Source organism: Phascolarctos cinereus, unplaced genomic scaffold (assembly GCF_003287225.1).
Source record: "Phascolarctos cinereus isolate Bilbo 61053 unplaced genomic scaffold, phaCin_HiC Scaffold_7;HRSCAF=346, whole genome shotgun sequence".
NCBI lineage: Eukaryota > Metazoa > Chordata > Mammalia > Diprotodontia > Phascolarctidae > Phascolarctos > Phascolarctos cinereus.
The window spans coordinates 1,727,028-1,743,658 of NW_027556180.1; the positions used below are offsets into that span (position 1 = coordinate 1,727,028).

Sequence of the window (16,631 nt, forward strand, 5' to 3'; positions counted from 1 at the left end):
AATAGACCTAATGAAAAGGGGGTGAGCAGGGAATCTACCTCACACTAAAAGGAACCATAGCCAATGAAGTAATATCAATACTTAACATATTTGCACCAAATGGCATAGCATCCAAATTCTTAAAGGAAAAGTTAAGTTACAGGAGAAAACAGATAGTAAAAGTATACTAGTGGACAACTTCAACTTTTCCTTCTCAGAGTTGTATAAATCTAACCATAAAATAAATAGGAAAGAAGTCAAGGAGATAAACAGAATCTTAGAGAATCTGGAGAAAATTGAATGGGAAGAGAAACGAGTGTACCTTTTTCTTAGCTGTATGTTGTACCTTCACAAAAACTAATCATGTATTAAGGCATAACCTTACAACCAAATGCAGAAAAGCAGAAATGTTCAATGCATCCTTTTCAGACTGTAGTGCAATAAAAATTACTTTTAATAAAGGGCAGTGGAAGCGTAGATTAAAAGCTAATTGAAAACTAAATAATCTAATCCTAAAGAATGAGTAAGTCAAAGAACAAATCATAGAAATAATCAGTAATTTCATTAAAGAGAATGACAACAGTGAGACCACTTTCCAGAATTTGTGGATGGCAGCTAAGGCAGTAGTTAGGGGGAAATTTTTATCTCTAAGTGCACACAACACTAAAAGAAAAAGAGCAAATCAATGAATTGGGCATGCAGAAAACTAGAAGAAGAACAAGTTAAAAATTCCCAATTAAACACCAAAATGAAAATGAAAGGAGAGATTAATAAAATTGAAAGTGAAAAAACCATTAAACTAATAAATAAAACTAGGAACTGGTTTATAAAAAAAAACATTGGTTTATTCTTTTTTTTAAAAAAAGGGAAGAAGAAAATTAAATTACTAATTTCAGAAATGAAAAATGGTAAACACACCATCAATGAAAATGAAATTAACACAATAGGATTTATTTTGTCCAATTATATACCAGTATGACAATCTAGGTGAAGTGGATGAATATTTACAAAGTTAAAAACTGCTAGCAGACTAGCAAAAGAGGAAATGGAACACTTAAATAACCCAGTCTTAGAAAAAGAAATTGAACTTGCCATTGATGAGATCCCTAAGGAAAAAAAATCTCCAGGCCCAGATGGTACTGTATAGACTATTTGAAAAAATAGGTATAAAAGGAGTCCTACCCAATTCATTTTCTGACACAAGTATGATTTTGGTACCTAAACCAGGGAAAACATAAACAGAAAGAAAACTGTAGACCAGTTTCTTTAATATATGTAAAAAATTTTAATGAGATTCTAACAAGGAGATTCCAGTAATACATCACAAAGATCCTACACTGTGACCAGATGGGACTTATGCCAGGAAGGCAGGGCTGGTTCAATATTAAGACTATATCATCATAATTGACCATATCAGTAACAGGATCAACAGAAATCATATGATAGATGCAGAAAAAGCTTTTGACAAGATACCATACCCATTCCTATGAAAAACAAGAGAAAGCATAGGAATAAGTGGAGTTTTCCTTAATGTGACAAAAAGTATGTGTCTGGAATGAAGAGCACACATTATCTGTGATGGAGATAAATTAGAAGAAGCCTTCCAGATAAGATCAGAAGTGAAGCAAGGATGTCCATTATCACCACTGTTATTCAGTATTATACTAGAAATGCTAGCTATAGCAAAAAGGCAAGAAAAAGAAATTGAAGGTATGAGAATTGGCAACAAGGAAGCAAAACTCTTACTCTTTGCAGATGATATGATGGTAGACTTAGAGAACCCTAGAGAATCAACTGAAAAACTAATTGAAACAGCTGACAACTTCAGCAAAGTTGCAGGGTATAAAATAAACTCACATAAATCATTAATGTTTCCATATGCTACCAACAAAACTCAGGAAGAGATGGAGAAATTCCATTCAAAATAACTACAGACAGTATGAAACACTTGAGAGTCTGCCTGCCCAGACAAACCCAGGGATTATATAAATTACAATTACAAATCACTTTTCACACAAATAAAAACAGATCTAAACAATTGGAGAAATATTGTTTACTGATAGGTAGGCCAAGTCAACATAATAAAAATGACAATTCTGCCTAAGTCAATTTACTTATTCAGTGGTATACCAACCAAACTACCAAAGAATTATTTTATGAAATTATTTTTTAAAATTATTTGTTTTAGAATTTAGAATTATTTTAGAAAAAAATATAACAAAATTTATCTGGAAGAGCAAAGGTTCAAGAATATTAGGGGGATCAATGGAGAAAAAAATGTTGTAGTAGGCAGACTAGCAGTTCCAGATTTCAGATTATATTACAAAGTAGTAGTCATCAAAACGATCCGGTACTGGCCAAGAAATAGAGCGGTGGATCAGTGGGATACATTGGGTACACAGTCTGTTTACACATTTATAATAGTAAATGACCATTATACCTTCATGTCTGAGAAACCCCAAAATCCATGCTTTTGGGATAACTCAACATTTGACAAAAATTGCTGGAAAAAGTGGAAAGCAGTTTGACAGAAACTAGACCTGGATCATTACTTTATGCCAAATCCCCTTCGTAAAACGTTTTGTTCTGTAAAACTTGGACTCAGTCAAAAGGCCTCACCTAAGGACCTAGAAGGCCACCCCTGGTATACTATAAACAAATTAGGAGAGCATGGAAAACTGTACCTCTCAGATCTCTGGATAAGGGAAGAGTTTATGACCAAATGAGATGGAGGAGATTATGGGAAGTAAAATAGATAATTTTGATTAGATGAAATTAAAAAGCTTTTGCATAAACGAGATTAATGCAACCAAAATTATAAGAAATACATGAAGTGGGGGGAAAAGTTTTGCAGCAAGTTTCTTTAAAAGAGGCCTCATTTCTCAACTACATAGGAAACTCAGCCAAATTTATAAAAATAAGAGCCATTCTGTAGTTGATAAATGGTCAAAGGATATGAACAGGCAGTTTTCAGAAGAAAAATATCAGTTATCAATGGTCACATAAAAAAATGCTCTAAATCACCACTGACTAGAGAAATGCAAATTAAAACAATTCTGAGGTACCACCTCAGACCTGTGAGATTAGCTAGCATGACAGAAAAGGAAAATGACAAGTACTGGAGGGTGTGTGGGAAATTTTGGATACTAATGCACTGCTGGTGGAGTTGTGAACTGATTCAACCATTCTGAAGAACAGTTTGGAACTATACCCAAAGGGCTATAAAATTGAGCATACCCTTTGACTGAGCAATACTACTACTAGATCTGTATCCCAAAGCAGTCAAAGAACAGAGAAAAAGACCTATTTGTACAAAAATATTTATAGCAGCTCTTTTTGTGGTAGCAAAGAACTGGAAATTGATAGGATGCCCATCAGTTAGGGAGTGGCTGAACAAGCTGTGGTATATGGTTGTGTTAGAATACTGTTGTGCTATAAGAAATGATGAGCATGATGGTTTCAGAAAAACCTGGGAAGACTTACATGAACTGATGCAGAGTGAAGTGAGCAGAACCAGGAGAATGTTGTACACAGCAGCAGTAACATTGTAGCAATGACTGTGAGAGACTTAGCTACTATGATTGAAAATGATCCAAGACAGTTCCAGAGGTCCCGTGATAAAACTTTTTTTCTATCTCCAGAGTGAGAATTGATGGACTCTGAGTACAGATTGAAGTGTACTTTTAAAAAACTTGCTTTCTTTTGTTTGTGTTTTGTTTCGTAATGTGGCTAGTGTGGAAATGTTTTGCATGACCTTACACATATAATAAAAATCAGACTGCTTAAGGGAAGGTTGGGAGGGAGGGAGAGGATTTGGAACTCAAAATCTTAAAAAAAAATTGTTAAAACTTTTTATATGTAATTGGGAAATATTTATTTATTTGTTTGTTTATTTATTTCATTTTTTTCATATGCTTTTGAATTGAAAATTTTTCTCCCTTTTCCTCCCCCCTACCCTCCCCAAGAGAGCGCACAATCTGACATAGGCTTTACATTTACATACCCATTAAACATATTTTCACATTAGTGAAGTTGTAAGTAAAAATTAAAACCAATAGGAGGAACCATCAGAAAGATGAAACAAAGCTCAACAGAAGGTAAAAAATAAGTGATAGCGATTCGACTTCCATAGTTCTTTCTTTGGATGTGGACAGCCTTTTCCATCCTGAGGCCTCTGGAGATGTCTTAGATCCTCTTAATGCTGAGAAGGGTTCAGTTTAACATTCTTAGTCATCGCATAATGTGGCTATTATTGTGTATAAAGTCCTCTTGGTTCTGCTCACTTCACTCAGCATCAGACCATATAAGTCTTCCGAGGTTTTTCTGAAGTCAGCCTGTTCATCATTTCTTATAGCACAATAGTATTCCATTACATTCATATACCACAACTTGCTCAGTCATTCCCCAATTGATGGGCATCCTTAATTGGGAAATATTTAAAGAAATAAATAAAAATGATTTTTTATAAAAAGAGTGTTTTTTGTAATTGCAACTGTGTGTATTTCTTGGTCTGAAGACTCCCAAGAGTTTTCTACAGCCTGTAGTTATTTTAAGTGGAATTTCCTCTTCCAGCTCTTCCTGCTGGGTTTTGTGGATGGTACACGCTATCGTTTCTTTTTTTCTATGCTTAGTCCTTCACCTTCTTTTTCTCAACTCGTTCCCACAGTTAGCGTCTTTCACACTCTGTAATATAGTGGTGGTAACAGTGGGCCTCTGCTGTACCGAATCTTGATCTTCACAGAAAGGCCAGTAATTTATCCCTATAACATATCATGCTGGCTCTTTGTTTTGGAGAGATGCACAGTTTGAGAGAGCTTCTTACCTGATATAATACTGATCGCCACTGTACTGCTTCTTCTTTGGGTAGGTGTGAGAAAGGCGTGATGTCCCTAGTAAATGTGAGGAATTGTATCCGTTTCTACCAAACTGCCGAAGAATTGAATGCCACCGCTTTGATGAACTATTGTGCAGAAATCATCGCCAGCCACTGGGTAAGTTCTGCTCCCCATCTCTCCTTGGTGTGTATGCTTTGGGAGACCCGGGGCGGGGGCAATGAAAAGGCAGCTCTTCCTGTCTAGGAGCGAAGGAATGAGAAGCATTTAAGTGTGCCCTTTGGGTCAAGCTCTAGGGATACAGACACCAAAGGGGACGGTCCCTGGCTTGCCTGGGGGATTTCCTGTTGTGGTAGGAAACGTTCTGGGTGAAGGGGCACCGCTGCTAAAATAAGCCTACCATGAGGCAGAGTTTATGTGGTGCGTAAGCCCAGCTCCAGGGGGAAAAGGAATCGCCCTGAACCACGATGAGCATTCTCACAAGGCTTTCTGTGGACAAAACTAAGTCACAGAGACAGAGAAGTAAATTCTTTTGCGTCTTGCAATCTCATGTATTCTTGTAGGTGGTAAAAGTGAAGAGAGAGATTCATCATCCCCCACCTCCTTGAGTGTTGTCCAAGTTGAGCAAACTTGGTTAGGCAGAATCACAATCTTATACAATATCTCCCAGGGAAATAAACCTGTTGGGGAGCTCCCCCCTGCAACCCCACACCCCACCTCCCTCACTCTTTTTATTTATTTATTTTTTTTTGTCTAGGCAGTGGGGTTAAGTGACTGTCCCTAATAAGCGTCCAGTGTCTGAGGCCGAATTTGGACTCAGGTCCTCGTGACTCCAGGGCCCGTGCCCTATCCACTGTGCTTCCCTCACTTTGCAGCTTCCTTTTGGGTTGTCTCCCCATTAGATTGTAAGCTCCTGGGGAGGCGGGGACTGTGTCTGTGTTTGTATCCCTGTGTTTTGCACAATGGCTTAATGAATGTTTATTGACTGACTGAGGTGTGGAGAGAAGGCCTTCTGGGCTTTGGGGCAGCTTGTGAAAAGCCAGAGGTGAAGCGCTAGCCTTCCGGTGTGGAAAGGAAAGTTTTTATATGTGTATATCCATACATGTATACACACATACACATTTATGATAGGTACACAACTACATAGACATATTTACCCATATATACAACTTTTATATTTATAGTTATAAAATATGTACAAATATTTTATACATATTTATGTGCATATAAAACTGTATATAATAACACATACACATACATAAAATAAGATGGAGAAAGTTTTTTGGGGGCAGACTTTGAAGGGCATTTGATGCCCAGCAGGGTATGGGTAAGAATGGACTCTGGGAGTCTGTTGACTAGGGCAGCAGCACTGTCAGACCAGCAGCACTTTGGGAAAGTTCCTTTGGCCGCCTAGTCAAGGGAGAAGGGGGTGAAGAGGCTTGGTATAGATAAGTCCGCTCAGACAGTGGCCCCAGTGGGAGTGGAGAGGAGACAGATGGTAGAGCTGGGGGAGAGCTGGAAAGGGTGATCTTTGACGACAGCTTGGCTGTGGGAGGTGACAACAAGGTTGGGGACCTGGGGGACCTCAGAAATGGTGATGTAGTTTGGGGGAAAGAGAATGAGTTTTGTCTGAGGTGCCCATCAGCCGTGCTGTTTGGAATGCATGCTAGGCACTTGGTGATGCCAGGGCTCCATGGGTCGGTCTGGGAATTGTCTGGTAATTGAGTGAGTTGGGACTGGTGAGGTCACCGAGGGAGAGGCAGGGCAGAGGGCCCAGGCCTTTGCTTGGATCTGCCTCTTCCCTTAAATAACTTAGAAACAACCTACAGAAGCCAACGTTTGTGTCGTCTTTAGCTTTGCTTCCCAAGCTCAGCTCATGTGGAGCCTTAGCGCTCCTTTCTCGTCCTTGGTTTTCTAGTTTGTAAAATTGGGAGTAGGGACAGTAGCTGCCTCGTAGCACTGTTGTGGTGGCCGTGTGAGGGAATGCTTGTTCAGTGTTCTCTGTGATGGGTGGCTCCCAGCAGGGACGTGACAGGTCCATGTCCTGCTTTGTGGTCTTTCTGCATTATCTGTCCTGGCCTCCGTGTTTTAAAATCCCCTCTGGCGGGTGAGCTCTCTGTGCGGCTACATCTGAGTCATCAGAAAACCACCCCTTTCCATCCTCGATGGAATTGTTTCTGCCTGTGCCTTTAGACTTTATTTCCTGAGAGCCTTCCACCTTCTTGGCTAAGGGAGAGTTGGGGGTGGGGAGGGAAGCAGAAGACAGCCCAGAGGGCTGGTTTAAAGGTGTGCTGCGGACCATGATGGCGCTCGGCATACAGAGACAAAAATGAGGTACTTCCTGCTCTCCAGTAGCTTGCATTCTACTGGGAAAGTCAGCCCAGTGAGGAGGGAGGTGGCCAAGGAAGGGAATTCCGTTTGGGCACTCACAGAGATGGCGAGTTGGTATACAGGGCAGTCCAGTGACAAGACCTTTCTAGGAGCAGTGGCCCAGGGCAAGAGGTGGAAAGGAGGTGGGTGAGGGCAGCTGGCAGGGGCATGATGATGGCTTGGCTGGATGGCATGGGAAGGGGACCGACCATCCGGGTGGGCTGAGTGCTGTAGTTTTCATTGAAGTCGGCCACCATGCAAGACAGCTGCGCCCTGTCCTGGGAATCTGAGGGGCATGGATTCTGGGGCACCAGTGTGTGGTGGGCTTGCTGCTCCAGGGGGCAGACGGGGAGCTGCCGCTGTTAGCAGGTGTTGTGTCCAGCTGGACAGTGTGCGAAGGGGTGAACCCCTTGGAATTTACATCAGACCTGGGCGGCCTTCGCTGGCCTGGCCTCTATCACAGATTGTAGGAGAAAAGGGCCACTTCTCCCCACGGTTCCCATCACCTCCACCCCAACAGCCAGCACTTCCTTGGTGGTGAGAATGGTGTCTAGGATGAAAGATGCTGCCACCCCAACCCCAAGTAGGTTCCTTTTCCTTTTGATGGGTGGAATTCTCCTTAAAGCAAGTCCAGAAGCCATTCACCTGTCTGCTTCTGAAGAGAGAGGGAGAGTGTGCCACGCCACGGGGCTGGTGGTCAGCATCCTCCTGGAGCGTCTCCAAGTGGGGCTGGGGAGGGTGGGGCTAGCCACTGGGTCTCTTCAGCTGGTGCATTGGTTCCCTGCACAGGATGACCTGAGCAAGGACGACTTCAGTAGCATGAGCGCCCAGCTGCTGTACCAGATGATCCGGTCCAAAACGCAGCACCCCCTGCACAAAGCCATCCAGCTGGAGCGCGAGGACGTGGTTTTCCTGTACCTCATTGAGATGGATGCCCAGGTACTGAGCGCCCGGCCTGAGGCGAGGAGGGAAGGAGGGGCAGAGGGGCCCTCAGGGAAAGACATCTGCACCTGTATGCACACGCACTTTAGGTTGTAAAAGCTCTATCTGTCTGACTGAATTAGAGGTGAGAACAGTACAGTCTCTTTGACCCCAAGCCCCTGGAATTGGCGTGTACCATGTCCCGGATGAATGCTCACCACTCGACTGTTTGTAATAGCTGCCCCTGAAGCTGAATGAGCTGGATCCCAATGGAGATCTCGCTTTAGATCTCGCCCTCTCTCGAAGACTGGAGAGCATCGCCGCCACGCTGGTGAGCCACAGAGCCGACGTGGACATGGCAGACAAGAGTGGCTGGAGCCTGCTGCACAAAGCAATCCAAAGAGGTGAGGTGGGCAGGCAGGTGGGTGGCACCATCCCTGGGAGGGCTGCCCCGGTGGGCCAAGACCAGGGCATCCTGGATGCTTCTGGAGTGTGGAAGCCCCTTGTGTCCTTCTCCGGTCATTACCTGCCTCTGTCCTGGGCTCCTCAGCTCTGATGTTGGGGGGGATTGACCTAACCCCATCCTAAGCAATTTGGCCATGACCTCTAAAAGTGAGCTGCAGAATCCTGTCATGTAGAACAGCATCCCCTGGTAAGATCTATGGACTTAGCTGGAAGACAAAAATCAGTGTTCTCAAAACAGCCCAAGCGGCTTCAGTGCACTCGTTAGCCTTCTCATCTGCCAGTGGAGAGAGAGGCCAAACGGGCAGAGGACAAGGCTCTGGCTCCTTATCTGAAAATGGAGTTTCTGGGTTGCTGTGACGGTCCAGTGAGATCATGCGTGTCGAGTGCGAGATCGGACAGAGGCGTAATGCTGTAATGTGGAGTAGGTTCCGATGAAAACATAGCCTCGTCATCTGGGTGCCTCAGTGGCTGGAGCGCTGGGACCAGCATCAGGAAGAGCTGCGTTCAGACCTGGCCTCAGACCCCTAGCTGAGTGACGCTGAGCAAGTCATCTGACTCTCTGCCTTGCTCTACTGCCCCCTCTTCCCCTTTCCCTCCTATGTCCAGCTCTGTGTGTGCGCAGTTGTGTGCGTGTGTGTGTGTGTGCGCGTGTCTGCGTGTGTGTGTGTGTGTGTGTGTGTGTGTGTGTGTTCCTTCTTTTCATCAGGGACGCTAGCAAGTCCTCTGAAACAGAGGTCCACGTTTCCCTTGTAGCATGGTGCTCGGCACTTCTGTGTGTGCTCTTATGGGCCCTCACACAGCATCCTTTGCCTTTGGGAGGCCAAGCCATGTTCCCAGCCCTCTCCTCCGGACCGTGGTAGCTGCTGCGTTGTGTGGGATCCTGCCTTGGGCTCCCGGGCTCAAATCGTTGCTCTCCGGCTGCCGACCGGGGAGCTCTGGGCTTTGGCTCAGAGGTTCTTCACTGGGGGGTTCTTTCAGGAAGTGACCCGTGGGTTCTTTCTATCTCCACTTTGCCCTTTGGTTCTGAGAGATCTGGGCAGCTATCACTTCTTGAAATAGGATGTTCTAAGCTCTTGTTTTGGTCATGGCTTCAGGTGGTCCAGTGATTATGATTCTTAAATTCTTCTTCCTCTCCTTCTTCTTCTGTTTCTGCCATGAGATGCCTTAAATTTCCTTCTATTTTTTTCAGTCTTTTGACTTTGTTTGAATATTTCTTGCTGTCTTCCAGTCACTGCCTTCTTTCTGGTCCGTTCAGAATTTCAGGGAGTTTGTTGCTTGAATGAGGTCTTGGGCCTGTTGTGCCAAGACGTTCCCTCCCTCTCCCCTTCTTTCTTCCCTAGTTCTCACTGCTTTTCACTTTTTTCCTCTAGTGCTTTCACTTCACTTATAAAAACATTCAACTCTCTTTAAAAGAAATTCCCATTTCATCTCTTGCAGGGGTTCTGGTGGAGTTTTGCGCCCAAGCTGGGTTTCCTCGCAGGCTTTGGAACCAATCTCTTCCTCTGTGTTTGTGTCTTCCCAGTCACCACAGCAGCTCTCTAGGTCGGGACTTTTTGTTTGTCTGCCGATTCTTCTGGCCCGCAGCCTGAGTTTGGACTCGATCCTAGGACTGGGCCCTGTGAGCCTTCTGGGGCAAAGGTCTGGGCTGGTCTTGCTGCTGCTTTCCTCGTGTATTGAATATTAGGTCATTTAAGGATCTCAGGGACACGTGGGCAGCTGTAAGCCATCAGTGCTCCCGGAGGGGTCTGATCCAGGGCAAGTCTGACTGCTGTCCCCCCCCCCCGGTCTGAGTTTGGGTCTGAGCTGCTAGAACTTGTGCCTTTCAGCCAACAGGGAAGGTCTGTTGGTTCAGAGCAGCAGAATTCTGGGTTCCCCTCTGATGTGGGATTCCTCTGCAGACTGGGCTATATCACAGGAATGAGGCCCTGCTCCGTGCCTAAGATCTGAGGTACACTGCTGCTGCTGGCTTCTGAACCTCCTCCCTTCTTGGCCTGTCACCCAAGGCTTGCTTTCTTTTTTTCTTTTGTTTAAAATTTTTAAGCAATTGGGGTTAAGTGACTTGCCTAGGGCCACACAGCTAGTAAGTGTCAAGTACGTGAGGCCAAATTTGGACTCAGGTCCTCCTGACTAGGGCCGGTGCTCTATCCACTGTGCCACCTAGCTGCCCCGACACCCAAGGCTGTCCTACCTGGCAACACCACCTCCACTGCAGGACCCCGGATTTGTGAGCCACACCTGGGTGATGGGGGACAAAGCCGTCCCCGTCGCTGCATCCCAGTGACTAGGCCAGGGCGCCCAGCCTCTCATGGGCACCGGTGTGCTCCCATGTGGCATGCGCCTGGCCCGAGTGTTTATCTGCAGTGTTCACAGGCTGCCCGTCTGTCTCCCGTGTCGCTCTGGGCCGCGCCTTTATCTGGGTTTCCCCGTCGTGCGTTTTTTAGATCTGTTTGGGGGGGTTTGGTGACGGGGAGTGTGCTCGCGCTGGTTCCTGCTGTGCCAGCACAACTTGCCTCTCCTCTAAAACAGCTTGGTGACTGTGAGGTGAGGCCGCAGTCCGTAGCCAGGCCAGATGTCTCCCTTCCCCTTCCGGAGCGCCGTCCTTGTGACAGAGATTAAGAGAAGCCAAGAGAGCCCGCACGGCCCCTCCTGCGCATCCTACGCGGCATTGCGCACGTCACCCCGCCTCTGTGGAGGCGCAGGGGGAGCATCATCTGTCGTGTCTCTGCTTTGGAGGTTTTCTTCCGTTGCCGCCGTGGCCCTGATGTGCAGGCCTGCGCCCAGCATCCCTCTTCTGGGGCCACTGTCGCGTTCTCATTCCAAACTAGGCGGCTGTTCTGTCCTCCCACAACCTCCCTGTGACCATTGAGGGTGGCGCCGTGCTCCCGGCTCGCACCCTGGGAGTACTCCAGGACTCCCCCCTCAGGTCCCATCTGCCGTCAAGGCCTGTTGGCTCTACCTTCGAGCTTTCTGTCCTCTGACCCTGCCCCCACCCTGGTGTAGACCCTCATCTCCTCAGGCCGGGACCACCGTGGTAGCTGCTGGCTGCTGGGGGTCAGCCTGCCTCAGTCTCTCCTCTCTCTGTCAGAGGGATTTTCCTAAAGTGCAGGTCTGCCCACTGCTCGGCAGACTCCAGGGGCTTCCTCTCCCTCGTAGGACTGGTGCCAAGCGCTCAGGTTGGCTTTGGCGCCCCTCCTCCCTCTCCAGTTTTCCAACGCTGACCCGATGGCCCGGCCTCACTGCAGAGCCCGGGCGCGTGCCCAGCTGTGGTTCTCCCTGCCTCCTTGTCTGCCCTCCCCATCTCCCTCTGTACCAGCGCCTTCCCCTCTTGGTTCTCCCCAGGTGGCCTGCATTCCGTTCTCCGCACGTAGCACGGTGCCTGGCGTGTAGTGGCTGCTTAGCGCACACTCTCTGACTTCCAGCCGCGTGTGGCGCCCCACATTGGGGTCCTGCTCATGTGTGCCCGGGGCATTCTGTTGGTGCAGGGCCATCCTCAGAGGGATGGCCACAGAGCCCTAGAGCAGGAAGGGCTCCTAGTCTTTGGAAAACTCAGAGATAATCCAGTCCCAGCTCTCTATTTTACAGAGAAGGAAACTGAGGCCCAAAGAGAGGGAATTCTCAGGGCCAGGATTCCCAATCACTCCCACACTGCCTTGCTTCCTGCCTCTCTGCTAGGGGTTGGGCATCCGAGGCACTTGTGAAAGTTCTCAGATCCAAGGCTTAAGCTCTGATTTAAGGCCTCAGGAGACTTTAGGGTTACTGCAACAGAGCACTGGACTGTGGGCCCTCCCAGGGACTCCTGGCCAGGGCTCGGCCCCTCCCTCCGGCCTAATGCTTAGGACTGAGCTGGGAACTGCCAAGTGACCGAGGGAAGGAGCCACAGGGGCTGCCTGATGTCAGGATCGACCCCAAGAGCCCCACGCAGCAGCTTAGGGAATCAAGCAGCAAGCATTTATTAACTTCCTGCTGTGTGCCTGGGGAAGGCAGGGCGGCTATGTGTAAACATTCACATGAGGTCTTTCACATTGGAGAAACTTGAGAAGCGTCCGATGCTCCTTATCAGGTATCTCTGAGCGGCCCCTAGGCCAGATGCTGGTGGGGGGTGGGAGTCAGAGTATAGAACGCATCCTGCCCCCGTCTCCCTCTCCTGGAGCAGAGAGGGATGACCGCAAGGGGCTGCCAGATCTGCTGCCTGCATTGCCCCTCACCTCACCTCTGAACCAGGATGCCCACCCCTCTGGATCAGTATGCTGACATGTCTCCTCTGCCTGGAGCTGTCTACCAGTAGAGTCCTGGGGGCCTCCTGGCCAGAAGTGCCCCCTCAGCGCTTTCTCTGTGCATGTGTGTGTGTGTGTGTGTGTGTGTGTGTATGCATGCGCGTAAGTGTATGAATGTGAGTATACCTGTGTGACTGCATGTATGAGTGTGCATTGTGAGTGTACGTGTGTATGAATGTGTGTGAATGTGAGTGCAAGCGTGCTGGTGAGTGCATATGTGCACGTGTGAATGCAAGTGTGCATTTGTGTGAATGTATGAGTATGCATGTGTGTGCACATGAGTGCATGCATGTAGGGGGAATATGTATATGTGTGAATGAGTGCTAGTATGCATGTGAATGTGTATGTGAGTGTGTATGCATGTGTGAATGTGTGTATGTGAATGAGTCGGTGTAAGTGTGCACGCATTTGTGAATTTGAGTGTGCATGTGTACAAGTGAGTATGCAGACGTGTAAGAGTGAATGCATGTGCATTGTGAATGTGATTGTGTGTGAGTGAGTTCGTGGGCATGTGTGAGAGATGTGTCATGGTGACCTCTTTGGCAGGAGACAGCTTTGCGGCCACCTTCCTCATTAAGAACGGCGCCCTGGTGAACGCAGCCACTGTGGGGGCCCAGGAAACGCCGCTGCACCTGGTGGCCTCGTCCAGCTGCAGGAAGGGCCTGGCCGACGTCACATCGGAGATGGCGCACATCACCGAGTCCCTGCTACAGGCCGGGGCGAACCCCAATATGCAGGATGGCAAAGGCAGGTGAGTGCCATGTCCTCGGAGGGCCCCCGGCCTGCATGATTCAGGCAGGGTTCTGCTCATTCAGTCCGTGGAAGCCAGGCTGCCTCTTCAGCTGGGCCCTTTGGCATCGTTCTCCCCGCCAGCCCCTTCTCCGTGACGGCATCATCTCTTTGGGGTTGCCACATGGGGAGTTTAACCATGCAGGAGGGTTGATCCACCCGCCTCGCCCACGGCCTACAAAATGCCCTGGGTCTCCCCCAGGGCATCCAGGCAGTCAGAGAGTCTGGCCTGGGCCCCAAACACGAACGGGCCAGCTACATGTCATCGTCATTGTATTGGGGGGCAGTGCACCCCGGCTTTTGCAGGTAGCAGCTCCCCACTTGAGTTGTTTTTAAGGGGCTCTGGCCCAGCCTCATGAACATGCTTGTTTTGTCTGGCCAGGGGGGTGAGTGGTGCGGGGATGGCCGCAGGTACCAGAGGCCTCCCAACATGCCATTGGCTTTTACTCTGAGAGAGGAGAGCCTCATCTTGTTGGCCTGGTGGGAAAGTTGTCTGGGGCCCTCTTGTTGCTGAGCCCCTTTCCTGGGCGGGTCTGGCTGGAACTCTGGCCTGGGAAAGGAATGAAGATGTCAGTGTGTCGGTTCTGTTGTTTGCCGGAGAGTGGGACACCTGCAAGAGCCAGTGTGGGGTCTCCTCTGACCCTTACCCCCAGTGGTCCCGGGCAGCTTGTCAGCTGTAGCCCCTGCGAGGTCCAAAAGGAGTCAGGAGGAGAGGGCAGCCCCCACTCGGTGTCCCCCCTTCACATCACTGAGGAGGAAGCTGAGGCCCGGAGGGGGCAGACGCCGCAGGTCACAGAGCCGAGGCTGGGGATGATTGCTGTCCTCGCCTCCCTCACAACCCTCCGCGAGTCAGGGGGCCTGGTGCTGGTAGTGGCCTCTTTTAGAGGGGAGGTTGGGGGGCTCCCACCTCTCTGGCTCTCCATCCCCAGAGAGCATCACACAGTGACCGTATCCCGCTCTCTCTCCCGGCAGGACTCCATTGCATTTGTCCATCATTGCCAGGAATGACGTTGTATTCAGTCAGCTACTGCAGTGTAAACAGTACGTACGAGGGTCAGAGTGGGGGGCCTTCCCTTAAAGTGGGCTCTGAACGTCCACGGCCACATCCCTTGAGCTTGGCCAGTGCCAGTCCCACTAGCCCCAAGGTGGGCTCTTCTCCTGAGCCCCGCAGATGCACCATGTATGTCAAAGACAGAGACTTGGAGGGCATCCCCAATCCAGAAATCGCTTCTGGAACTTTAGCCGCATCTGGAACAAGCGTCCAACTGCCAGATTCCAGGCAGGGTCCCCACGGAAAGCCAGGGTCTGAGGGTGCCCGTCCTCGGTTTCTTGTAGGTTAGATTTGGAGCTGAAGGACCATGAGGGCAGCACAGCCCTGTGGCTGGCTGCCCAGTACATCACGGTATCTTCAGACCCAGCGGTGAACCCCTTTGATGACGCGCCTGTTGTCAACGGGACCTCCTTTGATGAAAACAGCTACGCGGCCAGGCTGATTCAGCGAGGCAGCAACACGGACGCACCCGACACAGTGACGGGTAGGCAGTCAGCCCGCGGACCCACCCATGGACCTCAGCGGCAGTCTGGTTATGCGGCGGGTGGGCCCCCTCTGGCCAATGCCGCGATTCTCCATCTTGGTCATGGGGCTGCCATGGACTGTTCCTTTGATAGGCCTTCTCAGGGCCTGCTGGCAATGCTGTCTCAGGGTTGGCTGGGTCTCCCCAGGCTCCCTGAGCCGCTGAGGCCTTGCCCCGTGCCCACCTGTTGGCCCAGCTTCCTTTCGTTCCCTTGTGCTCCTGTGATGCAGATCACACTGGGCTCCTCATCCCCTGCTCCTGACCGCGACCACCTTGAGTGCCCCATGTCCTGCCCAGCCGCTGTTCTCACTTCCCATCCTTTGTCTTGGCAGCCCGCCAGCGTCCCGGCCCCCAGACCCAGCCCAAGAGGCCCATGTGGCACTGGCCATCCCTCAAAGCCACGATTCCTGGCAGCCCCTCCCTGCCCCCCCCCGCCAACCCCACAGGGTGTTGTGTGGAAATCCACCCACATACTGTCCTTGTCTCCTTGTAGGAAGCTGCTTACTCCAGAGGGCAGCTGGGTCAGGCAACGAGGCTGCAGCCCTCTTCTTGGCAGCCAACGGAGCCAAGGTCAATCACAGGAACCGGTGGGTAAGTGACAGTGGCCAGGAGTCCTCCAGGCTCCATGCCCTTTGGGTCTGCAGAATCGCCTGGCCATCGGGATCAACGCAGGGGTGCGTGGTTACCACCAACGAGGAGAGTGGCCTGGCTACCCCAGAGGGAGAGGGGAGAAATCCAGGAAGGCTTCCTGAAGGAGTTGGCATTTTTTGGTGAGGAAAGGAAGGGAACAAGCATTGTTTAGGTGCCTGCTGTGTGCCAGGCACTGGGCTGAGCTCTTGGCAGGTAGAATCTCCCAGGATCCTTACAGCCACCTGGGAGGGAAGGCTGCTTTATCCCTGCTTTACATCCTGACAACCTGAGGCAGACGGGGGAGTGACTTAGCCAGGGTCACACTGTTAGGAAGTGTCTGAGGCTGGATTTGTACTCAGGTCCTCCTGACTCCAGGCCCAGCACACAGGGCGTGGTGGCGCCCCCTCATTGCCTGGCACCCTGAGTGTACTTGAAAGGTGGATAGGATTTGGATGGATAAACTCTGGGAGGAGGGGGGACTTTCAAGTGCAGTAAATGGACTGAGCAAAGGCATGCAGGTGGGAACTTTCAAGGCCTGTTTGGGGACATCAAGTGGTCTCCTATGCTTAAGGCCAGATAGGTGAGATGGGAGCAGGCTGGAAAGGACTTTGGCCTCTATTGGGCTGAGCTTTGAGCAGACCGATGCTTTAAATCTAGGCCGGGGGGTGACTGTCTGAACTACCTTGGTGAGGGTCCTTGTGCTGGAGGCCTTGGGCAAGAGCTGGCTGACGGGAGGTGGCCTGGCCGAGTCCTTTGTGCCCCTCCGAGGCTTTGTGGCCTCACTCACAGCTGGCAGA

At 49.5% G+C, this 16,631-nt stretch overlaps 1 protein-coding gene across 3 annotated transcripts in view; it reads left to right on the forward strand.

The window, feature by feature from the left end:
* The window catches only part of ANKFY1 (ankyrin repeat and FYVE domain containing 1), a 71,819-nt gene that overhangs the window by 33,764 nt on the left and 21,424 nt on the right, over positions 1 to 16,631 (forward strand). For all 3 annotated transcript variants that reach the window (XM_020964663.2, XM_078147279.1, XM_078147280.1), the window contains 7 exons: positions 4,847 to 4,970; positions 7,971 to 8,120; positions 8,341 to 8,506; positions 13,388 to 13,592; positions 14,603 to 14,671; positions 14,966 to 15,165; positions 15,698 to 15,795. In XM_020964663.2, coding sequence (XP_020820322.1) covers positions 4,847 to 4,970; positions 7,971 to 8,120; positions 8,341 to 8,506; positions 13,388 to 13,592; positions 14,603 to 14,671; positions 14,966 to 15,165; positions 15,698 to 15,795 — 1,012 coding nt within the window. The remainder of the gene's footprint in view (positions 1 to 4,846; positions 4,971 to 7,970; positions 8,121 to 8,340; positions 8,507 to 13,387; positions 13,593 to 14,602; positions 14,672 to 14,965; positions 15,166 to 15,697; positions 15,796 to 16,631) is intronic.